Raw genomic sequence first — 27,677 nt, forward strand, 5'->3', positions numbered from 1 at the left:
AGTCCTGGCATTCTTGTGTACATATTTCGTATTATCAATATGACATTCATGACCCAAATAATCATATAGTATTTGTTTTGACAAACCCTTATGAAGACTATAAAACATAAATAGATATTTTCCATTGGGTATGGCATTCATGCAAAGGTATCCTGCACATTAACGATAAAAACTAATGCAAAAACAATGAAAAATTCTGAGTAATTGGCAAAGCTGGAACTAAGTCTGTAAAGAAAAGAAGATATAAGAATAGAAAAATGTTATGAATATTCTTACTGGAATGAAACAGAGGACCATATTATGAAAAGAATAAATTAAAGAGCTGCCGATAATCTTATTTGTGTAACCTATGTACATTTATGTTGCGCTCTCTTATCTGTCTACTCTACTACATACACAATCGTTTTCAAATGTCAATAGCGCTCTCTCTCTCTCTCTCTCTCTCTCTCTCTCTCTCTCTCTCTCTCTCTCTCTCTGCTCTCTCCTCTATCTCTCATCTCTCTCTCTCGTCTCTCCTCCTCTCTCTCTCTCTCTCTCTCTCTCTCTCTCTCTCTCTCTCCTCTCTCTCTCTTTTTATATATATATATTACTTATATACTATAATAAAATAGTATATTAAATGTTTATACAATTATATATATAATTATATGTTTATATAATGTATACTTACAATATATATAGTATATATATATCTCATATCTATATATAATATATATACATATAATATGCTATGCAGTAAATTAACACAAAAACAAGTAGATTAAAATTGCGGAGATTCAGTAGCTTGTGATAATCATAAGAAAGGTCCAAAAAGAGGTTTAATTAGGCCTATATGAAAAAGAGAGACCTGGAAGGATGGAAATAATTTCGAAGGAGTGTCAAGGCAATAGGGAACACCCAGAAGTATACTGCACCCAGGAGACATTAACAAATGCCAAGGAGGTTAAACCTCCTTGACAGATGCCCGGATTAAAGGGTAAGCCTTTAAAAACTCGAGAGAAGTACATTTGGCAACGTAGGTGACAACGCCTAAATCGCCATGAAGGAGCCGATAGGGTATAGTACAAGGCTTGGTCTTATGTAATTAGTCAGTTGTAAGATAATTCTAGAGATCAGTAGTCCCAGGTATACATTGTAGGAGTGGGTTGATATGGCTTTCCTTAGCAACATTCACTTCAGGGTGTGACATCCTTGCCTACACGAATTTGGGTAGAAGAGACTAGCCTCAATCGGCACTCTTCTGGAAGGACAATCCGAAATCAAACCAGTGGGTAGAAGGGACTCTTTAGCCTTGGTAGGCGACCCTTCCAAGAGAAGGTTTCTGAATACCAACCTTGGATTGTCCCTTAGCCATTGTACCATGGCCCTCTGTGGTCTTGGGTTTGAGTTCCACTGCTGGAGGGTACAATCAAGCATTTATTCTCTTATTCATTTACTGTTTAATTTCTAAATCCATCCTGCTACCCTTTCCCAGCTGTTGCGGCAAACCTGGCAGATTTCTTTTGTTTTACAGGTGTAATAATTGCCATTTTCTAGCAATTTCAGTGGTATATAAAACATTACTATTCTTATGAAAATAATCTTATGAAGAAATTTCCAGATAATTAAAAAAATTCATGAAATAGGCATCGCATTTTGGCAACATACACGCGATGTTCATGGGTTAAAGGATCGTCCTGCCCACATATATGGCCAGGAAGCTGACATTTCAAAGTGGAAGTACAATACAGTACCAGTCATGGTTTCTGGGCGCCACCTCTTTCTTAAGGAACAAATTGCAAGCTCAAGATAATTTGAATTTTATTGATATTCAAAGCTGAACTCTTATAATCTTACCTTTATTCAACTCCAGATTGGTCTCTGCTGCTTTTCAGCTTACTGAGCTTCAGTGATCACTAGCTTTTACTGAAAATATCCCATTTAAAAAACTGAACTTGCATGATTTTGGAAAATTGCACATGTAGGCTCAAATTTGAATGAATTCTATAGCCATCTCAGGTGATGGTGTAATTATTGGTGGATTTGAAATGCATTGTCAAGGAATGAGTAGTACTGCACATACAGTTGTTCCCAGAGATTTACAGAGGATATAAATCAAAATATTTTTTTCCAGCTCTAACATATAAAGATGGATAATCCTGAAGATGAAATTGGAGCCTCTTTCTTGGCATCAGAATCTTACATAGTCGACAGCCATGTTGGTCACGGGCACCAGCATGAAGATGATGAGAAAGATGATGTGCCTCATGTTTTGCGTGAGCAGGACAGATTTTTACCCATTGCAAACATTGCAAGGATAATGAAGAAGGGCATCCCGAGGACAGGCAAGGTAAGTGGCTATAAGGTATGTTTGTATTTTTTTTTTACTATACTGTATTTTAGGGTTATTAGGTTTCATTTGAAATATAATTTAAAAGTTAGCTTTTGATGAATGCATGGTAATGGAGGCACAAGCAGTCCCCGGTTTACGACGCTTTTTAATTATATTTATCATAAATTATTTCCAGGTTTACAACATTCCAGGGTTATGACTCTGATCTGACAGAAGAAATATGACTCCAAAAAAGCAAAATACTGTATATACTGGAGTAATATTCTACTGCATGTAATGTTCAACCCCATTTTTACTGCATATATTAGGATTTTAACACATAGTATCCCTTTTAATTTTGACTCTTGATTCTTGGAATAAGCCTAGGATATGTTAGCAGTTGCTACTGTAGCCTAGTCTAAGATTCTGACATCCAAAACTAAGAAGCTAAAAGCTTAGAATATGCCTATAACATGTATGAATATTCAGTATATACTTATTTCAAGTAATTATTAACTAACTATAATAAAAAAAAGTAAAAAAAAGCTTCTAACCTTTTGTTTATATCATTTTGTGAACACTACTGAGTACCAAAAACTTGCCAAGCAACACTTTCAACTAGTGCACAGTATAGTAATCATATTCATACATTTTTATTATCTCTTCAACCGCTGAAGCTACAAAACAGTATAATGACCATTCATTTCTATTTTTAATCTATCTTTACCTAATGAAGATACGGGCAGCTCTGATGAAACATTAATGACATTGTAACAAGAATTCTAGAAAATATTTGCTAGCTTTGATGAGAGCAGTCTTTGATGTCATTTAAGTAATTTAATTTATGATACTTAATTACAATGTTTTTTCCATTAAATGTGCACGAAAAGGTTTTCAACTGAAAGCAGCATTTTACCAAAAGAATAAAAAATAGTACATGATTCTTTGTGAATCATAAATGAAGAGTTATTAGCTGATGAAATACAAATGGTGGCTAATACTTTATGTTCAGGAAGTGTAGTTTACACTTATTAGCCTAGAACAGCTATAAACGTAGAAACAACAAAACAATAAAAGATTCTCAGATAAGTAAAACAGCATTTATATTGTCGTTATTATAGAAAAATAAATGCTACTTTATTGACTTCGTTGCCAGGAAATCCAAAGAATGGTAGGCTAAGTCTAGTCCCTAAAGTTTGCGCTTTTCCAATATAGGAACAACAACAATAATAAAAGATTCTTAAATAAGTAAAATAACATTTGTATTTATTGTCTATTGTTGGAAATCCAAAGCTTAGGCTTATCCTAGTGCCAAACTCTTGCACGTTTCCAAAACTAGCCTATACCACATGCAATTTTCAATCCCAAAATTTTAGGCCATAAAATTGGTCTTTAAATATCAAATCTTACAAGAGTATATACAGGAAACAATATTTGAAGTTTGTTTTTATGAAAAACACAAAAAAAATGTAGTTTACATAGTTTTCAGTAGACGCCCAAAGCATTCAAAGTAAGGTTTTTTAGGATTTTTGAAGATTTTTGACAATTTTCTGGCTTACAGCGATTTTCAACTTGCGAAACATCTCATGAACGGAACTCCCCGTCGTAAATTGGGAACTGCCTGTACTTAATTTGCACTAATTGTGCTGCTGTTTTTTTTTTTTAGTCCAGCTTTTAAGTGTGGCCAGTGTTATTTCATTACAGTATTCTTAATTCATTAACTTAGGGAAATTATTATTATTTTTTGTATTTAGTTAGACCTCCATGATCAGAGCAAGTATAGTTAGATTTATATTAAGTTTTATGCTGACAAATATGTGTGATTTTACAGATATTTTTTAGCTGCATATCGATAGTTACTTGAAAAATATATGGTATTGTGAAATTAGTATAAACAGCAACAGATATGCCTTGTATGGGGTTATTGCCATCAGTGCGCCCTGTGCAGTGCACTGTAGGCATTGCTTAAAGTTCTTTGCAGCATGCCTTCTGCCCCTAGATGCAACCCCTTTTTGTTTCGTTTACTGTACCTCCTTTCATGTTTTCTTCCATCTTACTTTCCATTCTCCTCTAACAATTAATTCATAGTAAAACTGCGAGGTTTTGCTTCTGTTACACCTTTCAACCCCTTTTACCGTCAATTCCCGTTAAAGCACTGAATGACCTCTTGGGTCCCAGCACTTAGCCTTTAGCCTCAATTCTATATTAAATTCAATTCAACAATAGATACTGTACTGTGGTAAGGATCTCTAATGATTGATTTTAATTAAACAGATTGCCAAAGATGCCCGAGAGTGTGTGCAAGAATGTGTAAGCGAATTCATAAGTTTTGTGACAAGTGAAGCCTCAGACCGCTGTCATCAGGTGAGTAAGCTTTGAGATTGGATTCATTGTAATATTGGGCTTTTGTTTTGCTTAAATGCAGTATGGTGTGAAAGACACTGTAGGAAGATTTAAACTATGCTAGTTTTTATTTTCACAGTAATAATAAAAATGTAAAAACATGAAAAATAGGACCAAAAGCTGAGAAAAAATAAAGGATACTGGTTAGGTGTTAATTTGGTGAAGCAAGCAGACCTTTGGATTAAATCAGATCTTTTATACTCTTTGTAGGTCAGAGGCTCTCATTTTATGTATAATAAAGTTGTAAATGAAAAGTAGGAGCAGTAAATATAAATTACCTGAAATTAACCTTAACTACTGTTAAAGTTAGCCGATTAGGTGAGCCGACAGTCCAACAAAAAATTGAATGGCTGCCCAGATGATTGTCTAGTTTACCTGTTCTCACCAGGTGTGTTTTGAATGTTTTAGCTCTTGACAGAATTCTCCTTGCCGCCATTGCGTTTAGGCAATTGTTGGTATTCTATGAAGTTTTGCTGTTTAACACCTGTAGTGCAATTTCATTTTCCTAGGATATCTTCCACCAGAAGAAAACCAGTGAAATCAGGCTATGTAGGCATGATTTTAGTGTAAGCAAGATGTTGGAATTTGAAGTTAGGACATGACATTATACTTGATGTTAAGTTCTAATACAAGTTGAACTTGTATTACTTTTACTGTAGAAACATGCTTTACATAAAATAGAAAAATTAAAATTAGAACACTCACCAGTGAAGATACGTAAACTTGATTAAAGGTGATGATGATGATGTATGTAGATGATGACAATGATGAGGTAGATGTATACTGCACAGGAAAGAAGAGCATTTCTCCAGCTCTTCTGAAGCACCGCTTCGTCAGGCGCTTCGTAAGGTGGTGCAATATCGTCGTGCAGCGTTGTAACTTCCATTTCTTCTGTAGTACTTTTTTTTGGTGTAGGTGAGAAACAGTCATTGGCAGTTGCTGACTCTGTTTTTTCTTTTATGTAAGGATGTTCTTATGCACCTGCATGGCACCATCGATTGCATTTCAGAACTGCAATGAATCATCTGTGGGTCCCAGTCTTCAGCCATTGACTGGACTTTTTTTGCCGTTCTTGCTAGAGTTGAGAGGCATTCTAGTGTTAGGCCAACTTCCTCCTCTTCCCTTGGATCCTCATGTTCATCTTCTTCGTCCTCAATTGCTGACTTCGTCATCTCCATCAGATCTTCATCTGTTAACGGATCAGAGTGGGCCTCGATCAGGTCATTCACGTCATCACCAGTCCTATCAGTGAAGCCCTTTCCTCTGAGCATTTTCGCCAGCCTCACTGCTTTACCAACTGCCGTGTTGTGGATTTCATCAGGAGAGAATCCTTTGTAATCATTGACCACTTAGGGCCACAATTTCTCCCAGCAAGCATTAAGTGTCTATTTCATCTCCTTAATAGCCTTCTGGATATTATGGAGACACGTTGCAATAGTGTACCCATGCCAGTACTCCTTCAGCGAGAAGTTGTCTTCCGCAGCCGTAGATTCGACCAGGTGTTGCAGGAAATTTCGCGTGTACAGCGCCTTATAGGCTCAAATAACGCCTTGATCCATGGGCTGAATCAGCGATGTTGTGTTAGGCGGTAAGGCTAAGGCCCCACCGAATCCGTCGCGCGCGTCCAACACTGCCAAAGCAGCCTCGTCCGTCTATAATTGTGTCCGTCTTTTGCGTGTGTGGCCCAACCAGACAGACGAATGACGGTTACAAGACGGACAATTCAAACTTCAGCAGCACTTCCCGTCATGAAGGGAGCGCGCGAGGTTTTGCTCTTTGACTATTTGCTGTCAACCAAATTAGAGGCGTTGAACAGAAAATCTGGACTTATGACATAACTTTAGAACGAGGAAAGAGTGGAGAATATGCAACACTTTCATAAGTTATGACAGCATCCAGACAAGTTTTTTTAATATTGTCGGATGTCGCCGAAAACCTTTGACTTATTTCACGAGGGCATTACTATATCTCGAATATAAAAATTTGATACCAATTACAGAAGATCAATATCAACGTAGAAACTAGTAGTAACTCTGAGGGAAGGATTACTGATTTTGAAATTTGTAAAGTTGCACTTTATTTTATTTAATACAACAATTAAGATACATAGATTGTGTTTGAACTGAACACTTTGATACAGTAACTTCTGAAACAAAGGTATTTACATAAATGTATCCATTAGAATATAATAAAAAAAATTACTTGATTCCTTTATCATAACCACAAATCATCACATTTGATTAAAACTCAAAGTTGGGCAGGGGGTTCAAATGCAGGTTGTTGTAGGTCTACCACAAATTCTGCCTTCATGCGGAGCCCAGCTCAGAGACGCGCGTCCAACTGCGGCTAAAAACAAAACGTTTTGTTCCTTGCGCGTCCAGTCCGGTAACACACCTGACGCCAATCACGCTCATGTGCCGTGTGGGGCCACTCGTATTTGAATTATGACAGTTGATCGAAACGCACAAAACACTTAGCCCTGTTGGACGCACGCGACGCGCCGCAACGGATTCGGTGGGGCCTTAGCCTAGGAATTCAACCTGTATGCCCTCATATGACAGGTCGATTGTGTGGCCTCAGCATTGTCCATCAGAAGAAGCACTTTCAAATCAAGGCCTTTTTCAGCAAGATAAACCTTGACTTCAGGGATGAAGCACTGGTGAAACCAGTTGGATGTCAGTGCTTTTGTTATCCAGGCCATTTGATTATGCATCTAATGTACTGGCAGGAAGTTCTTAATTTTGTTTTCGAGGGCCCTTGGGTTTTTGGACTTGTAAATCAGCGTTAGCTTTATCATAAAACCAGCAGCATTACCACACATCATAAGTGCGAGGCGATCTTTGTAAGCCTTGAATCTAGGGGCTCTGGCCTCTTCCTTTATAGTGAAAGTTCGCAATGGCATACATTTCCAGAAGAGACCAGTCTCATCCATGTTGAATACTTGTTCACGTGAATAACCCCCTTCACCAATAAGTGCCTGGAACGTCTCATTTACGTATTCATCAATGGCCGGTTTGTCAGCAGAGGCCGCTTCTCCATGCAGGGACACACTTTTAAGGTTGAACCTCTTCTGAAATTTATCAAACTAGCCCTTGCTGGTTCTGGGTCGTCGTCACCACCATCCGTGAACCTGTCGTAGAGCTGCTTGGCCTTCTCGCGTATGGTGTTGGTATCCAGTGCTCTGTTCTTTCTGCTGTCACTAATCCAAACGGCTAATGCAGACTCCATCCTTACAATGGCCTTATTGCGGGAAGTTACCATCCTTTTCGCTGTCATATTAACAGTAACATTTGCCGTCGTCCTTCTTGATGTAGCGAACGGAAGATTCGTTGATGTTGTAATGGCAGCCTACATCCGCATAGCTTCTCCTTTCCTTCAGCATGTTGAGGAGTTTAATCTTCTCGGCTATAGTAAGCAATCTTCCTGCGACGCTTTGGTTCACTGCTAGAAGTCTTAGAAGGTGCTTAAACAAATTCACAATGTACCCCAAAAAAATCCGGAAAACTCACTAACAACACAGATGAGGATGCAGATCTATGTCACATACAGATGTGTAGAAGCGAACTGGACAACATGTGATGATGGGACACTGAATGCTGCTTGAAAGAGATCATGCGGTCGGACAACCAATTAGTGGCCAGGATACTGATCAGTGTGCTCTGATTGGTACTGTCTCCTCTACCGGCCAATAACGTTCCTTGTACGAAATCATCTGGGCAAGATATGCTTCGCTTCCCGAGTTTCGTTTTCTATAAAGAGGCACGATTCTATGTACCGCATCTTAACGACAAACAAAAATTTTAGAAATTGCTTTTTAGCTACTGAACCAAATTTCTGTATTTTTATTTATTAATTTACTTCACAATATTAATTTATGACCAAAAATTACTATTTTTAATAAATAAAATAATTAAAATTGGAAAAAACATAAGACGTAGCTGCCCTTAGAAACCTCGCGATATAAAGAGGAGTCCGTGATATAGATTTAAATATGATATATTTATAAATCCGCGACGTACCGAGGGCGCAATAGGTGAACCGCTATATGGCAAGGGATCATTTTAGAACACGTTCCATAACATTTCTCGTTCTCGGACTCACAGGCTCTCTTTCTGTCTGCCGTGGCTTGTTTTCTTGTTTCTTATGAGGTTGCAGAGAGCCGAAGACCGCCTCTTGCGAAACAAGCATTTATTGGTGCTTTAACCATCATTAGTAGGAGGTTTGGTTTCTTTTTCTTTCCAGTGGGGAGACAAGACTCGAGGTTGACAAATGCTTTAGATATGCTTTTGGAGTCAGTCTGGCTTGTTGAGTTGTTACCTTTTACTCAATACATTGTCTCTTCTCTGTGTCAGTTTAGAGAGGTGGAGGCACCAACCTAGTGAGTTTGTGAAGCCAGCTGAAGATTTTGGAGCCAGCAGGAGTTTAGCGAGGAAGAGAGTTAACTCATTTCTGATTCTGCAGGATTATGTCCTATATGGTAAGGGCTTTCTGTATTAGGAAACATGACCTCACTGGGGATTTTATCAGATAATCAGGCTCAATTAATGTACAGACTCAGTGTAAGAAATTACGACTTTACCTAACTTTCATTAAATTTGTAAGTAATCCAGAACCATCTTTGTCTCCAGGTTCTGTAGGAGGGACTCTGTAACCAAGAGTTGTCTATTTTGTTCTTAAGCCTAAGTCCAGGTTTGGTTTTCCCTCTATCATGTAACACAAATCAAAGAGTTTTAACTAGTGTCATTACATTTTCATACAGCATAGAATGTTCACAACTACACCTGGTAAAACTTTCTGGATGTCAGGGCAGTGGAGAGACTGTCAGAGATGCCTAGCAGGTTTATCCCCGGTTGGAAACTGTCTTTGTGGGAAGGTTGCTGCTTTGAGTTAAATAAACATCATATTACTGGTTTGATCATTCATTCTATGGAAGGAGTGTAAGGAGATTGGGGATTCAGAAAGAACAAACTACCTACAAGTGGCCTTTTCATCTGTAAGTTTGGTAGTTGTTGTGGGATTGAAGGAACACTCATTTAGACTTACTAGCCTGTAGGTGGATAGGAATACCCAGATTATTCTTCCTTTGATGGCCCTCAGGCTTGAACAGTGGATGTTTCCTTGAATTTGTCCTTCAGACTCATAGGCCTGCCCCTTGTGGCTACTATAAATACTATTGAGCGATTTGAAGTGCAAGAATTGCATAGTCTCTCTCCTGTAGAGCCTCAGAACAAATGATTTTCAGAATTTCTAGCGCTCTCTGTAGATGTGTGTGTTATTCCGTTGAAAGGGAAATCAACTTTACTACACAATTCCATGCACTTCCACTAAGTTGTGCATTTCCTTAATTGCTTGGAGATGTTAGAGTGTCCCCTCCTAATAAGGAGATTTTCAAGTTATCATAGCATCTTAATTAAGTGGAAAACAACCGTGGCCTTGTGTCAGAAGCAAAGGTCTGTGTATGGCCGAGAATGCCATTCTACAGTAATTTCCAGCACCGGGAACCCTTTAGACATCAATGTTTTTCTACTTTCTTAGAGGTAGTAAGACATTTTTGCTGTCTACTTTGAAAGTTATTGTTCTATACTTTCCTCAGTATTGCATCCTGTGCTTTTAGATCACACTGAAGATCAGCACTGTAAGGTGTTGAGATTGAAGCCTTTTCATCACTATATCAGTCAAGTTCTGGAGTTTAGATGTAGGTCTAAAATCTGAATTATTACTATGAAACTTTTTATTTAGCACTTTCAGCCGTTAATGAGTAAATTTATTGCCAGCCCCCTTCTTTAAGCTTTTGTAAAGGGAATGCTATTTTATCTTTCTGCATTAGGGGTGAGGTTAATGTTATAGCTACGTTTTTAGAATTCCAATGTAACGTCCTTAGTTGGGAAGAAGAGGAAACAATTCTCTGTCCTGTTGGGGCAATTAAAACTTAGATAAGTTAAGTCTGGAGGTGGTTGTTATCCTTTTAGAAACCTAGAACATCTACATCCTTTTAGAAACTTAGAACATCTTTGCCAAAGGTTAATCCTGGAAGAGGCAAAGTTAACCTTTTGTTTTGTTGTTTAGGAAACCTAGATGTCGTTGTCTAAGGTTAAGCTAGGAGGAAGCAAAATTAACCTTTTGCTTTGTGGATTTAGAAAACCTACCTGTCTTTGGCAATGGTTAAACCTGGAAGAGACAAAGTAAACTTTTTGTTTAGTGGTTTTAGAAAACAGAATGTATTTGATGAAGGCTAAGCCTGGAAGAGGCAAATTTAAACTTTTCCTTTGTGTTTTTAGAAACCTAGAACATCTTTCTTAAAGAACACAAGGTCCTCTGATGTATTTGATTAGGCTAGTGTATGAGGACTAGCTCCATATCTTCTACCGTTATTGAAGGTAAACATTCATAATGTGCACAGCAGTTGTAACTTCATTTAGTGTTATGTCAATTTGTTGCTTCAATATAGGATTGATGTGGTGCAGTACAAGTGCAATTTGGATTTTACTTGCTCACTACCTTAAGTGTGCAGAATCTTGTTTAAAAACAGTAAAGCTCTTAATCCACTACTATTAGTGGGTAGTTTTTTCCTGAGCTGAAGAAAGAGCAATCCTTTAGGCTCTTTTGTATAAATCCCAAGTTTTAATATTTTGGGGAGGGTGAAGGTACAAATTTTGTATAGGACCGTACCTTATATTTATGAAAGTATTATTTTTAGTGACTCGTTTTGTAGGGCTTTTGGACCCAGGCACAGGGGTCCCCTTACGCGGCTTCTGTTTCAATCTGGCTGAATCAAAGTGGTTTTCTCTGCAAGGCTGCTCTTTACTGTACATGTATGAGAGCTTTGCACCTTGGATGGAATCCAGCTTCTGGTGATAGTAAAATCCAGAAAGAATTCCAGATCAGGTAAGAATGTTTTGGGTTACATGCAAGAAACTTTTAGCTTCACTGGCTGAGCGGATTTTTGTTTAGCTGTACTACCCACCGTGGGAATCGGCTAACTTTAACAGTAGGTAAAATTCATATTACTTACCTATTGTTAAGGTAGACCCCATCCAGCCTCCCAACAACTTAGTGGACTGTCAAGGAGAATTCTGATGAGCTAAAACATTTGAAACACCTGGTGGAGAACAGGTAAAATGTACAGTCATCCAGGCAGCCATTAGATTTTTTGTTTGAATGCCAACTCTCTATAATCGGCGTGGAGATATAGCTAACTAACAGTAGGAAAGTATCAAAATAATAAATTTTATTATAAAAAATTTATATGTTGATAAACGAATTCACCAAAAGTGTTCTAGTAAGTACACAGTAGTAAATCAAGACTGTATGGAAGTAAGATTATGAAAGAAGGTAGGGTTAGTTATGTACATACAGTAGCACACCGAGATAACAGATAAAGCGTCAGAGCCTATACGTACCGATATAAAAGAAACTGATATATCATTGTTCTATATACATATACATGAATCCATGTTTTGATATAAAGTATATTTATACCCTGCACCCCTTAAACTAAAATGCATAAAACTGCCTATTTGTTCTGATGCGGGATACTTACCTTGAACCATTCCAGTGGAGACTCCCAGATGTCGATCCTGGCCCGACCAGAAAAAACTCTTAGGGGTTGAAGACCATGTGACCTTACTGACCTGTACCCAGTCCTGCCTTGGTTGCAGGCGCGTTCACACGCTCCTGCTTGTCGTCTGGTGTCCGGCCTGATTCCTTTGTTCCTTGTGTGTTTGTGTACCCATGTGTCTTGTCAAGTGTGTGTTGTCGGCCTCTGAGCCTCAACGTCGGTGCCCCAGTCCTGAAGGCTGGGCTCGTGGGGCTTTTCTTTCGCCCCTTCTGATTGATCCTCACTCCCATGTAATTCGTGTAGGGACCCCACATGCTCGAGGGACAACACTTGTGTAGAATGCGGCTCTTGGCCCTCACACCAGTGGGATTTGGCTTCCACCAAAAGGAAGAAGCAGCTTAAGTCCTCGTCTACGAAGACTTTTGGTGGTTTGAGGAGTAGCAGCTGCAGCTGGAATGAGGGCGCCCTTCCCCTTCGGTAACGTCAGAGAGGAAGTCTCCTGCTCTTCCCCAGGTTCTTTCCCCTGCCCTCTCCCAACAAGAGGGCCTAGGTGAGTCCGTTGCCGGGTCCCCCCCAGGGGGGGCCTGATGAGTCTTTCTCCCCACAGATCTTGTCTGAGTCCTCCGCAGCGCTGAGGGAGTGCTGGACGCTGTTGCAGTTGCAGGGCACCCCGTCCTGGGCCTCTCTGATAACGTCGGTCCAGGCGGCGGGTTCGACCCTCCCCGTTGCAGCTTTCCTGGCAGTCGAGCCGATGTTCCCAGTCGTGGAACCACCGGCGCTCCAGGCTCTTCCCTCTCTTGCCGTGGGGGGTTTCTGCCCTGGCGGGCGGGGTGTTCCAGAGCGTTCTACATCAACAGGCTGGAACTCTTGGCAGTGCAGCGAGCCCTGGAAGCATTCAAGGAGGTAGTAGGGCGACACTCCATATCCCTGATGTGCGACAACGCCACGGTGGTCACCTACATCAAGAAGCAGGGGGTCTGAGATCCCGGGATCTCTGCAGACTGATGGAAGAGATCTTGAGCTGGGCCGAAGCCCTCAGAACCTCCTTGTTGGCAAAGTTCATTTCCGTGAAGAGAAACATAACCGCCAACGTCCTCAGCAGACTGGGACAGGTGGTGGGATCCTAATGGTCCCTACACCCCAAAGTAGCCAGGGAGCTGATCGGGAAGTGGGGGTCCTCATCCCTGGACCTGTTTGCGACAAGGCTGAACAAGAAACTACCAATCTACTGCTCTCCGGTTCCGGATCCAGCCACGTTCTGGGAGGATGCATTCCAACAACCGTGGGACGGCCTGGACATGTATGCGTTCCCTCCCTTTGGAGTCCTCAGGCAACTCCTCAACCATCTGAGAAAGACAAAAGGCGCTTCTCTGACATTGATGGCACTGAGGTGGCCCGACAAGGAGTGGTTCCTGGACCTTCTAGATCTGACCTTGCAACCTCCTTTGGAACTGCCTCTCAGGCCAAAGGCTAGACCTGTTGAAGCACTTTGAGAGATTCCACGGGAACCTTCCGGCTCTCTCCCCTCACGGCTGGAGACTATCGAGCAGCTGTTGAGCAGGAGAGGGTTCTCAAATAGAGTGGTCTCTCATATGTCCGGTTACCTTGGAAAGTCGTTATCGAACATCTACCACTTCCAAGCATCTTCCAGGTGAAGTGGAAGGTTTTTGGAGCCTGGTGTAAGGAGAGGGGCCTGGAGCCCCTTCGAGCAAAAATTCCGGACATGTGGAGTTTTTGGCCCACTTGAGGTTAGATATAGGCCTTTCAATACCAGCGGTCAAAGGAGCCAGGGCTGCGCTAGGCCAGGTCTTCTTTCTGAAAGGGGTGGATCTGGGGAACTAAGCCCCTGTCAATACCCATAAAGAACTTTGAACGGAAGTGCCCCCCCCCCCCCAGTGCTAACTTGGTTCCTTGCTGGGACATCGCGAGAGTTTTGGATTCCCTGAGGTAACCACCCTTCGAGCCACTCAAGGTTATCTTAGATAGGGAGCTGACCCTCAAGACGGTCTTCCTACTGGCTCTTGCCTCCACTAAGAGAGTGGGAGAACTTCGCGGTCTGTCATACAAGGTTGCCCACACGAGGGGATGGAAAGAACTCCTTCAGGTTCATCCCTTCCTTCATAGCTAAGAATCAGATCCCTCGGTCTCGGACCTCGGATTCACGGAGTTTTCCATCCCCACCCTCCTGAGGTCGGATCAGCTGAAGGACCTCCTTTGTCTCGTATTAGCAGTACGGAAATATCTGGAGAGGACGACGCGTTTCAGGCCAGATGTCGGGAACCTTTTTGTAACCACGGGTCGGGAGAAGATGGCAGCATCCAAGAACTTCTCCTTCTGGCTAAGAGAAACTATCAGGAAGACCTACGAGAAGAGAGGCCTTCCCCCTCTCTTTGACATCAGGGGGATCAGGGCTTCCCTTTCGTTCTCAAAGAACATGGCGGTGGATCAGGTCCTTAGGGCAGGAGTCTGGAATAGGCAGTCGACGTTCACCGCCCACTACCTGAAGGACTGCACGAGGAGGTCGCTCAACTCCTTTGAGATCGGCCCCATGGTGGCAGGCCAGCAATTGGTCTAGGACCCCTCTCTACCCCTTCCCCGGGGTGAGCGAGTAGGTGTGTGTGTGTGTGACTCTTCCCCATACCCCTCATGTCCTTGTCCTTATCCTCCCTGGACTTCCGGAGTGTAGGCAAAACTCCAGGATAATCAGGTAAAATACGTAAGAGTGCGAATGGTTTTCAGTACGACCCACAGTTTTACATGTCATGTCTTGGTTATTCCCGCACTAGGTTTGATTTAGACCCTCCCCAGGCCAACCCCAAGTCTCACTGAGCAAGGCTGTGTGCAATGGGGAGCAGTCCCCCCCCCCGACGTAGCACTTGGACCGTCCTCCCCTAACCTTTGCCCTCCTCCTAAGGAGTAAGTCTTCACTGGAATGGTTCGAGGTAAGTATATCCCGCATTGGAACAAATCACAAATTCTTGGTAATTTGTATTTTTCCTAGCGATACTTACCTCAAACCATGGAGGTATATTCCCTCCTGTCCAGCCCCGCTTAAGCTTAGGGGAGGCAACCTCCGAACTTGGTTGGAAGGACTGGCTACAGGTCAGTAAGGTCACGTGGTCTTCGACCCCTAAGGGCATAGGCCTGGCCGGGTGCAGCGTATAACCAGTTTTTTTTCCGTTCGGGCCCGGATCGACATCCGGGAATCTCCACTGGAATGGTTCGAGGTAAGTGTCGCTAGGAAAAATACAAATGACCAAGAATTTGTGGTTTTAACTGATCATTGCCTAATTTAATAGTTCCAACAAAAATACTATACCTTAAATTATCATACTAAAACAATTTAATATAATTTCAAACAAAAATACACCCCAAACCATCATCCCAAAATACCCAGTCATCTTACATTAACCTCCTAATTAATCTCCTTACTGCTACTCTTAATTATATACACCATAAAATGCTTATATTAATGATTTGCTACTGTGAGATTCACAGCCGGTGTTCCTGTGTTTTTCTGGAATAAAATTTTATCAACGTACCTGACCACGATGACACTTTGTCACGGTATCTTACATCCCTACCTAATTTCTTACTGTATTCTGTATTACAAAAGTTGAATAATTCTGGTATTGGTAAGAGTAACACCAACTTCTTGTAGACATCACCAGCAAACTTGGAGGAATGTCTTTCAAATATATAATGACATAACTTATGACTTCATTAACGTGCCTCCTTTTCAATAGATAATTGGCTATTTGTGAAAAAGTCTCAACCTCTGGCAACAATGAAATGCAACCAATACTCCTTGTTTACACTTTGTAGCAGTGGCAGCTGTAGTAGTAGTAGAAGTAGAATGTAGGATTTATGCCACAAGATAGAGTACTAGAATTCTTGAAGAAAAGGGTTTCCATAAGTAATCTGAGAAATTACTTTCTCGCTGTTTCTCCATTGAAAAATTATATAATTAAAAATCAATTAACAGTGAAAAAAGCTGTCCTGCAACCCTGAGGACAGTGACTCATAGCTGCCATTCATGAAGTTTTGACAAGGTACGAATATTCATTCAGAATTTCAGAGACAGCTGTTTTTTGTCATCACCTTGTGGGAGGAATCGGGGCATCATATGTTTGTTACATATAACTTTGCACCCATACATTAGTGTGTTCCACCACTGGTTTTGGCTGCTTTATTTTACTCTTTTTAATATCCTTTTTTCTAATATATAACTAAAGAAGAATGTGACGAAAATTAGGTAGGGATGTAAAGTACAGTAGTGTCCCGTACTTTGAACTTAATCTGTTCCAGAAGGCTGTTTGAAGTATGTTTTGTTCAAAATATGAAACAAATATCCCCATTAGAAATAAAGAGAATCGGCATAATTTGCTTTAGCCAAGTCCCCATTTTCACATTTTTTATATTATTAATGTGTTCAAAAGTTAAAAGTGTGTAAATTAATGAAACTGTATATTATATGAAGTAAAATTTTCAAAATATTATTTTTTGTGTGTACGATTTATGAACTGTTTGATGATAATGGTACCCAGCTGGCTGGGGGATGGAGGGAGGGGAGATAGGAACCCTTTGAGGAAATTGAATGGTTGCATTAAGCAAAGGTTGATAACAAAATCAATTTTATTCACGTATTAGGTACAAGGATAATCAAAGGAATAGATAGTGTGTGTGTCCAATTGTGTGTCAGAGAGAGAGAGAGAGAGAGAGAGAGAGAGAGAGAGGAGAGGAGAGGAGAGGAGAGAGAGAGATAGAGAGAGACGAGAGAGAGAGAGAGAGAGAGAGAGAGAGAGAGAGAGAGAGAGAGAGAGAGAGTGTTTACACTTAAATCTAAAGTGCACGAAAGAGATTAATTAGGTATGTCACAATATATCAACTTACTGTTGGCAAACGGTAGACTTTAAAATAAACATGAGGATTTTGCAAACAAATAAGTAATAAGTCAAGAATGCAAGAAAAGGAAAGAGAGAGAGTATAACTTTTCACAAGCCAGCCGTTTAAACAAACAACCGAAGGCATGCAGAAGCTGAAAGTGTCGCCAGTATGTTTATTACAGAGCTGAGTTACTTTTACGGTAGTAAAAAATCGTAGAAAGCAATAGTCACTAGATAGGTATTTTACTGTAACAAAAATAAAAGTGGTCTGGGCAGATAGTGTAAGTGAAAGAAATGGGCAAATAATCATCCCAGCCCAGCTGGTAAGTAAGTGGGGAGCAGAGCCCTTCTTCCCTCTCCTCTCCTCTCTCTATTGTCTCACTCACCACACTGAACACTGATTCTGTAGCAAGCTTTTTTTTATACATGCAACTTACCTGGCAGATATATACTTAGCTATAGACTCCGTCGTCCATAGCTAAGTATATGTCTGCCAGGTAAGTATGTATAAAACTTTATTGTATCTTAACAATATCATTTTTCATTTTTCTGTATTGCATATAATTGTTTTCATGTTTTATCAATATGTTAAATCTGTTGTGAAATAACATTTTATTTTTTATGTGAATTGGTGCTGCTTTTACGTACTTGCCATTGATAGTGTCATCAATGAAATTTCAAATCCTTAGGGCCTCACTTTTTGATGATGATCTAGCTATTTATTGCACTGCATGATGCTGAATCGGTTTGTAGGTATTTACAAAAATCAATCTAATCTCTCGATGGCCAAAACAAAATGGTTTTAGGTTCTCTACAAGTAAGAGTAGCTGTTCGCTTTACTAGGAGTAGACGTCAAGAAGCGCTTCCAAATTTGAAACTTGATGGGTCTGTTCTACCATATGTGGAGGATGCAAGTTCTAAGCATATTGAAAAATTAAAGTGCAAAGTAAAGAAATCTTTCAATCTTCTGAAAGTGGTCTTTGGCTTGAACTGGGGCGTAGATAAGAAATCTTTGCTACAACTATATGATGCACTATGTAGATCAAAGTTGGATTACGGATGCCAGATTTATTCATCAGCATGCAAAAGTAAACTCCACGAACTTGATGTAGTCCAAAATATGGGTGTACATATTTGCTCCAGGGCTTTTCCAACATCCCCCGTCGAGTCTTTATGTGGATACACACCAACTTCCACTTGATTTATAACCAACTTCCACTTGATTTACGATGAAGAATTAGGCCTCCAATACTTGATGAGGATTAAAAGTAATGCTAGCAATCCATCAAATAAGGTTGTTCATCAACTTTATGCTAGCAAAATCAAGCGAAGATCATCTGTTCCATTCCAGATCCAGCTAAATGCATCTGTAAATGAAAATTCTATACTGACTCAGAATGTTCATGAATTGGCCCCTTCCAAAATTCCACCTTAGTTCATACCAAAAGCTGAACTGTGGTAGAAAAACTTAGTAAAAAAGAATACCCCTAATGAAGTAATAAAGTCACTGTTTTTAGAACATGATGAAGTTCTTAATTACGACTATAAAATTTATACAGATGACTCAGTCAAGTGAGGGAGTAGGTATAGCTGTGGTCACTGATAATTTTTGTAATGTTGCAAAGCTGCCTACTGCTGCTTCAGTATATAGAGCTAAACTATCTGCTATTGTAAAAGCCCTAGATATAGCATATCATTCAAGTAAGGAGTCTTGTGTCATATACTCAGACTGTAAAAGTGCTCTGGAAAGCCTGAACAGTTTAAATTCTTCCTATCCCTTAGTACAAAAGGCTCCGGCGTGGCTGTTTCGCATTTCGTGTAGGCGTAAAACAGTATGTTTTTGTTGGATTCCAGGTCATATTGGGATCCCAGGTAATGAAGAAGCAGACAGAGAAGCAAAGAATGCTTGTTCCCAAGGAGAAATTGATACAAATAGAGTCCCCCACTTTGATATGAAAATCTCTACTCGTAATTATATACTAAGAAAGTGGCAGGAGTAATGGTTATCTCCCTTTCTAGCTAATAATAAATTAAAAACTAGTAGGACTCATGTAGGAATTTGGCAATCGTCCTATCAAAGCGACAGGATGACAGAAGTTATCTTAACAAGGTTGAGGATTGGTCACCGCCGAATGGCACACAGTTTTCTTCTTGATGGTGGTAGTGCTCCAGTGTGTGTTCACTGTGATAGGCCTTTACAATTGAGCACATTCTGGTTCACTGCACCAGTTGTGTAAATGAGAGGCGGATGTACCATCTAGATGGTAAAACTATATCTGAAATTTTAGGAGACAACATCAATGTTGGCCCTGTTATGAGTTTTTTAAAGGCTTGTGGATTTTATAAAAATGTCTAGTAATTTTATGTAGATATAATTATTTTATTTTATTTTATTTATTTTATATTGTTTTATAAATGGTAACTTTTAATTCCATTAGAAATCAAATCTCTTGATTTTGCTGTTTTAAACATTGATCATCAGGGTATCTATTTTAAACTCATTATTTATTTAATTTCATTGAACTCATTATTTATATTTCCATTTTTATTCATTGTGACTATAGCGCTTCCCAGAGCTTGGCTTTTTGCCAAAATCTCATATTCCATTCCAACAATACCACGACGGATGATAACTTACAATCATTCATTCATTATTCCTAAAACCCATAAATGCCCCCTCCCTCTACCTCAAGTTAGCTGTGTATCACTGCAATGATGAATGATTTTGTTAATCATTTATGCTAAATTTTATTGTGTAAAGCTTTGTTCTTTTATTTACTATTTTAATATTGTTCAACTAGATCGGCTCAATTAAGTTTTTTTTTCTGTATTGCATTTGATTGTTTTCATATTCTATCATTACATTAAATTTATTGGGAAATTCCCTTTTTTTTATGCGAATTGTTATTGCTTTTACATACATTACAGTAATATTTTAACTCTTCTCCTTCTCTCCTCAACACATCAATGCTCCCTCATTCAGTCTCAAGTCAGCTGGGTGTGAGGTCACCACGGTTACGTACGATTTTATATATTTTATGCTAAATTTTACATTGAAAGCTAAATTTAATATTAAATGCATTATGCTTTCATTAACATTGTCAAATATGGTTATCATTAAACTATATATGTATTGTAAATGAAAAAAAACTTAATACAGTTTAACTTGTAAGACCCAGTAGGCTGTTGAATACAAGTATAATAATCAGTCAGTTCAAAGTAGTAGTATGAGCATTTGTTTGACAAACTACAAAATTTTCTCAAAAATTTCGTTCAAATAATGGAAAGTTCAGCATAAGAAATGTTCGACAAACAATGTACCACTGTATACTATGGCTAAGTAATATCTTTGTCAGATGCACAGAAAAAAGTTATTCCGGAAAAACACTGGGACAAACGCTCTGAATCTCATAGTAATTTTAAGATATTAAGTTCATGTAAACAGCAAAATATCTAGACAGGTTTACAATCTCTTATCCATAATTTGCAAGGGTTAAACAATACAACTGTGTGTATGATAATGAAGATATAAATAAATGTGTTTTTTGCTTGCTGCATCCAATTATAGTATTTTGCTCATATCATATTGTTACTGAATTACAGAATGTAAACATTGCCCTTTGATAATGTTTACATTCTCAAAATCTTGGTACTATTGACAGCTTCATTGCCATCAGTTGCTAGATGACACATAATTCGGAAATACTTTTTCTTGTAAATTAACAAAATTGGTGTGAAACATGCATATTATTTTATTGTAAAAGCAGTAAATGTGATTTAGTTAGTTCTTGACATCAAAGTCACTTATCCCAAAATTTTACAGCCTGCACTGTATTTGTTTTATAACCTGCAGCTTTAAAGGGGCCGGTCGGAACCTCTATATATGGAGGTATAGGGCGAAAAATGCAGTCATGAAAAAATTCATGGAGCTTCATATGGCAATTGAGAATACGTATTTAGAATATTTCGTCAAAATTCCTCTTACTTTCGTAGTTACAGGGTAATTAGTTAACGTAACTCAATAAGCCTAAAACATTGATCCTTACAAGAAAATGCAATATTTCTTCTATTATCGTAAATTTTGATAATTATTGTCAAAGAAATTGGAAGAAATGGCATCTGTAGACATTCCCCGAGTCGAGAAGGAGACTTCAGGCTCAAGCTACCAAGTCCAGTCCTGATTTAGTGCGATCAGAGACGTCAAGTAGTCTACACGTTCCATTTCACGTCTGACATTCGCCTGCTTTCACATATGTTTATGTATGTTTCGGCAAGAAAAATCGCTCAAGTATTATTACAGAATATCATAATATATGCGTAGTTAGTGAAGAGAGAGAGGGGAGGGTTGCTTAGTAATGCCCCCGTCTTGCTTGACAGCACACGTCACACACTCTTTGAGCAAAGAGATCTTCATTTATGATAAATAACAAAGTTTTGGTTTTTTTAAAACTCAAAATGGAATAGGAAATTCATAATAATCATGATTTATTAAATTGTCTTTGTAAAAAAAGTGTACGCCTTCGAGTTTCACCTCTTGACATTCTCTTGCAATTACGTTTGTTTATCTTTGTTTCGGGCAAGAATTTCATCATGCCAAAGAGGAAAATACAAGGAAAGCATCTCGCTAACATACATAAGAAGAAAATTCGCTGTAGTAAGCCGAGTTAGTGAAGGGGAGAGAGAGAATTGCGTAGGAAGGAGTGCCCCATCTTGCCTCAAGCAGTGCCCCAGGCTGCGATATATGAGCAAGGGGATCATCATTTATGATTAAATTATGATAAATAAAATAGTTTTGGTTTATTAATACACAAAAAACAAATATACATTCATAATAATCATTATTTATTAATATTGTCTTTATAGAAATACGAAGGAAAACTTTGAACGCCCGTATCTCAAAACTATACTTATTGACTTTCAAAATCTATCTTCTCACTTAGTTTTAAAGCTATAACATTGGAATTTGGTATATAACTCAGAAAGACATTATAGAACAATCAAATAGAGCCCTTTTTTCCAATTTTTGTTTCTTCTTTTTTTTTTATAAATTTTTTTCTCCTGATTTATAGGGTTTATTTTTTTACCATATTGAAAAATTCATATCTAGCAAAAAAATGACTTAGAAATAAAACTCTCCATTCGATTGGAGGTCTACATCAGGTCTATATATGGTAGTAATCCCAGGTCTTAATATTGAATATCAAGGGAGGAGATAGAATTTGAAAAATGGTTATTTTCGGGATAAATCGCCCTGGCGTCACAAAACCGAAGGTCAGAGGCGAAAATCATATGCGGTTTGGAGATGTCCCAAGTCACCTTATTAAGTGGTATGAATATCAAAGTCCTGTCCTTAAAAAAGGGCATTAGCCGGCCGGCCCCCTTAATTTATGAAAGATGAATAAACATTTATACCATTTTGACTTATTGAAGCCACCATTGGAACCTATCCCCATGTTTAAGGTGGGGGGGAGCATTGAACTTTATTTAAAAACACGGTAATTCTTGTGTGAATTTGTCAGTTTCAGGCTTTGTTTTTGCCTCCAAATCGTTTTGGAGTCTGTTCATTATTAGTTTCTTTTGCCACATCTATAATACCTGCTGCTTGAAGTTAGTGGCATCTTTCTAATATCCTCTCCATTGCGTGACAAACTGATAACAAAAATTTTTATTTTTATTTATGGAATTACATTGAAAATGAGCAAGTATATGTGATTTTGTTAGTTCTTGACATCAAAGTCACTTAGCCCAAAATTTTACAGTGGTTTGTCGATTCTGTTTTTCTTGTCAGTACTTGCTGATGTTTATTCCAGTGTTTTGCTTGCTTTAACAAGTGGTTGTCAATTGTAAGAAATAGTAAAGGCTTTAGCATAGTTTTTAGAGGTGAAAGCAATGTAAATTAATGAAGAAATAGTAACAATAATGCAGGGGATGCTGATAAGTGAGTGGTGTACCCACTAAGAGCACCTACTTTAAAAAAAACATTTTGGCACTCAATCTGGAGGCGAAAACTTTCAAATCGATATTTCCATTTTGCACTAATATAAGCATAAGTATGATATAAGATGGTCCATTATCACTGTACTCTAATGTATTTCTTGCAGTATTCATTCACAATTAATATTTGGCTACATGTGTCTTAGGAAGTCTGTCATTGTGAAAATGTTTTAAGTGGATGATATGCATATTCAAGTACTTGAAATATATAGTTTTCTCCTATCACATACTGTACATAGAAATTGTATTACAGCTTAATCACCATTTGAGCTTGATGTAGTTGCATGTTCGCACATTTTGAATACTGATGATAGTGCAATTGAGTCTTATTTCAGCTGGGAACATCTAAACAAATAAATTTGTATTGCAGGAAAAGAGAAAGACCATAAATGGAGAAGATATCCTTTGGGCAATGAATGCATTAGGATTTGAGAATTATGTTGAACCACTGAAGATATACCTGCAGAAGTTCCGTGAGGTAAGAGTGTGTATTTGAAGTAATTGATATATATATATATATACTATATATATATATATTATATATATATATATATATATAAATATATATATATATATATATATAGATATATATATATAAAATATATATAACAAATATATAATAAAATATATAATAAATATATATATAATATATAATATATATATATCTATATATATATAATATCTATATATATATATATATATATATAGATATAGATATATACTATATATATATATATATAGATATATATATATATATATATATATATATATATATATATATATACATATATATAATATATATATATATATACAGGCGGTCCCCGGGTTACGACGGGGGTTCCGTTCTTGAGACGCGTCGTAAGCCGGAACATCGTCAAAAATCCTAAGAAAACCTTACTTTTAATGCTTTGGGTGCATTGAAAACTATGTAAACTGCATTCTTATGGCATTTTTCATCAAAAAAACCTTCAAATATTGATTATTTTGCATTTTTGGTGTCATATTTCATCTCCCAGATGAGCGTTGTAGTCGTCGTAACCCGGGAACATGCTTCGTAACCCTGGAAATAACGTTTATTGACAAGCGTCGTAACCTTGGAACGTCGTAAGTCGCACACGTCGTAAACTCGGGGACTGCCTGTGTATATATATATATTATATATTATATATATATATATATATATATATATATATATATATATTATATTATTAAAATTTAAATTATGTATATTATATATTATATATATAATATATATATAAAATATATATATATATATATATATATATATATATATATATATATTATATATATATTAATATATATAATAATAATAATATTTTAATATAAATTAATATTTATATATATATAGTATATATATATATATATATATATATATATGTATAATATTAATAATATAAATTATTATAGGATATATATATATATATATATATATATATTATTATTAATAATATTAATTAATATTAAATATTATATTGTATATTTATATATATATATAATATATATAATTATTTAATAATATATAATATATATAAATAATATATATATTATTATTATTATTAATATATATATATATTTATAGTATATATATAATATATTTATATTTATATATATATTTATTATATATATATATAATATATATATTATATATATATTATATATATTTTAGTATATATTATATATTATTCGATATATATATATATATATATATATATATATATATATATAGTATCTTTATATATATATATATAGATATATATATATATATATAATATCTATATATATATATATATATATATATATATATATATATATATTATAGTATATATTATATATATATATATATAGATATATATATTATATATATATATATATATATATATAATATTTATTAATATTATAATATATATATTATATTATATAAGTATATATATCTATATAATATATATATATATATATATAATATATATATATATCTATATATATATCTTTATATCTATATATCTTATATTCTATATATATATATGTAATATACTATATATATATATCTATATATTATATATATATATATATATATATATATATATAAATATATATATATATATATGTGTGTGTGTATACATGTAGTACATGTACATGTACGTATAATTTTAAAAGTGATCTCAGTTGGTAGGTTTTATGCGTGACTCTGTGATATAGGCATTCAGCATAAATAGCTAGGTTGCAGTTAGTTGTGGTCTTGTCATTATGGAAGGATCTTACTTGAATGATGTATCAGATTTTATGTAGATGCACCTGTGTCACCCAGCCATTTAGCCCAGAATCTTTTTAATTGGAAAGGCCTGTTTTCCAGAATGTCAGCTTATTCAGTTTATGAAAGCCAGTGACTGTTTAAAACTTTTCTGTACAGACGGCCCTCGGTTAGTGGGCGGGGTTCCATTCCTGGCCGCCGACACTAAGCGATTTTAAAGACTACACCGCCTCACACCTTCTTTCAGAATACTAGAGCAGTTAACAGCGCCCTTGATGAGTCAAATGGCGCCATAATCCTACATTGGCGCAATAAGTAAAATTATATTTATGCAGTATAGTACTATAGAATTTACTGTACCGTAGTACTGTACAGTACATTATAGTATTATAAATGCTGTAAAGTGAAAAAAAACCTAGCTTTAATCGTTTGGGTGTCTAGAGTATGTAAAGATTTATATAATAAGGTTTTATACAGTGTATAGGGAGCTGTAGTGTTCAAATTACGATAATTCGTCTTACAATAATCTGATTTTATGAGAGACCAAATTGCAATAGCCTAACTTTATCGTATCTTCTAGTTACATAAGTTCAAAAACAGCAAAAGAGAATGATGAAAGTATGGTTTTAACGTTATACTCGTAGCGTAAACGTGTACAGCCATGAGCAAGCAAACGAGAAACAACTTTTTTTTTTGTAAGTACAACCGAATTGGACAACAACATCCGTTTGGCTTGTATTTCAATCATCGTACTATAGTACACTATTACCGTAGTTGTTATAAATGACGTTATGTAGAATAGGACTGAGATATCTTAATGTAATAACTATTCCCTAAAGATCAAAGATTAATCGTGAAATATACTGTTAAATTTAAACCTAGTTATAGCTTAAACTGAGAAAATTGTTCAAGCTGCTAATGACCATTATCGTGCATCGGCAACAAGGATAAAACTACAGTGCTTTTACTTTTCTAAGATCGCTGTGGTGTGACTTGTACAGATATCATACGTTGCCAATTTTCAACGTTATGGTAATCGTTTTATCATGGAGTCTATTGAAATAGTTTTCATTTCTTGAAATGTGGTTCTTTGTTTGCATCAGATAGTTTGAATGTATCGTATTTCGTATATTCTTCGTTAAAACCTCAGTTTCATTAATGAAAATGAAGATATGGCATATTTTTTCCCCGGCGATGCCTGATATGAGTTTAGGGGACTTATGATTTTTAAGAGGATTTAAAAGGTCATGGTCAATATCATTAAAGGATACTCGCTCTTGATCACCCACTGTGATAAGTATGAATGGACAGCCCAAGTGACTCTCACAAATGCCTTCACCCACCACCTGAGACCTAGGAAATACTCTAATTTCCTGAAATACTTCATTTTATAAGAACATCATGAAGGTCCTGTAACTGACGTTTCGAAGGCTATCCAGAGAACATCTGAAGCAACAAAAGTGTCAGAATTGACTATTCGTAGACTTAACAAGAAGCAAGAGAGATGGGAAATACAGTGGAATCTCCAGTACAGTGGTACCTCGACATACGAAAGGCTCAACTTACGAAAAACTCGAGATACGAAAGCAAATACGAAAAATTTTACAGCTCTACATACGAAAATTGCTCAAGTTACGAAAGGTTGTTGCTGTAAAGTCCCAAGATTCGCCCGGACCACCAAGAACAATTTTAAAACTCCCGCACCGCCAACTGAGTAATCTCGCCACCATCCTCCCACTCTCCCATTGGTTCCTGATGCTAGTCACCCCATAAGATCCTGCTCTCCTATTGGTCAGCATCTACCCCTTGTGCTTTAAGTATTCTATTGGTAAAAGGATGCTGTAAATTGAAAAACTTATTCATGCAATACATTTGATAAAAAAAAAACATTAGGTAAAGATAGAATAAAGAATAGAAATGAATGGTTATTATACTGTTTGGTAGTTTCAGTAGTTGAAGAGAGATATTGAAAATTTATGGCTTACTGTGTACTAGGAAAAGTGATTGCTTGGCGATCATTCGATACTCGTAAGTGCTGGATGTAAACAGAAATTTGGAAGTTTTTTTTTTTTTATTATTATTATTATAGTTAATGGTTACTTAATAATTATTTGAAATGAGTACATGCAATACATTTAATAAAAAAAATTGTGAATTAGATATCATAAAATATAAAATAAATCAGACTGCTATCATCAAAGCCAACAGATACGTATTTTTTAGAATTCTTCTGTTTTAATATTACGTTACGTATAT

At 36.9% G+C, this 27,677-nt stretch overlaps 1 protein-coding gene across 7 annotated transcripts in view; it reads left to right on the plus strand.

The window, feature by feature from the left end:
- Nucleotides 1–27,677, plus strand: part of LOC135195669 (uncharacterized) — a 47,094-nt gene that overhangs the window by 12,618 nt on the left and 6,799 nt on the right. For 6 of the 7 annotated variants that reach the window (XM_064222052.1, XM_064222054.1, XM_064222055.1 and 3 more), the window contains exons 2-4: nt 2,114–2,344; nt 4,586–4,675; nt 23,523–23,630. In XM_064222052.1, the coding sequence (XP_064078122.1) occupies nt 2,129–2,344; nt 4,586–4,675; nt 23,523–23,630 (414 nt within the window). In that variant the 5' untranslated portion in view covers nt 2,114–2,128. The remainder of the gene's footprint in view (nt 1–2,113; nt 2,345–4,585; nt 4,676–23,522; nt 23,631–27,677) is intronic. The other variant, XM_064222056.1, reaches the window with a different exon arrangement.

Source organism: Macrobrachium nipponense, chromosome 16 (assembly GCF_015104395.2).
Source record: "Macrobrachium nipponense isolate FS-2020 chromosome 16, ASM1510439v2, whole genome shotgun sequence".
Lineage (NCBI taxonomy): Eukaryota > Metazoa > Arthropoda > Malacostraca > Decapoda > Palaemonidae > Macrobrachium > Macrobrachium nipponense.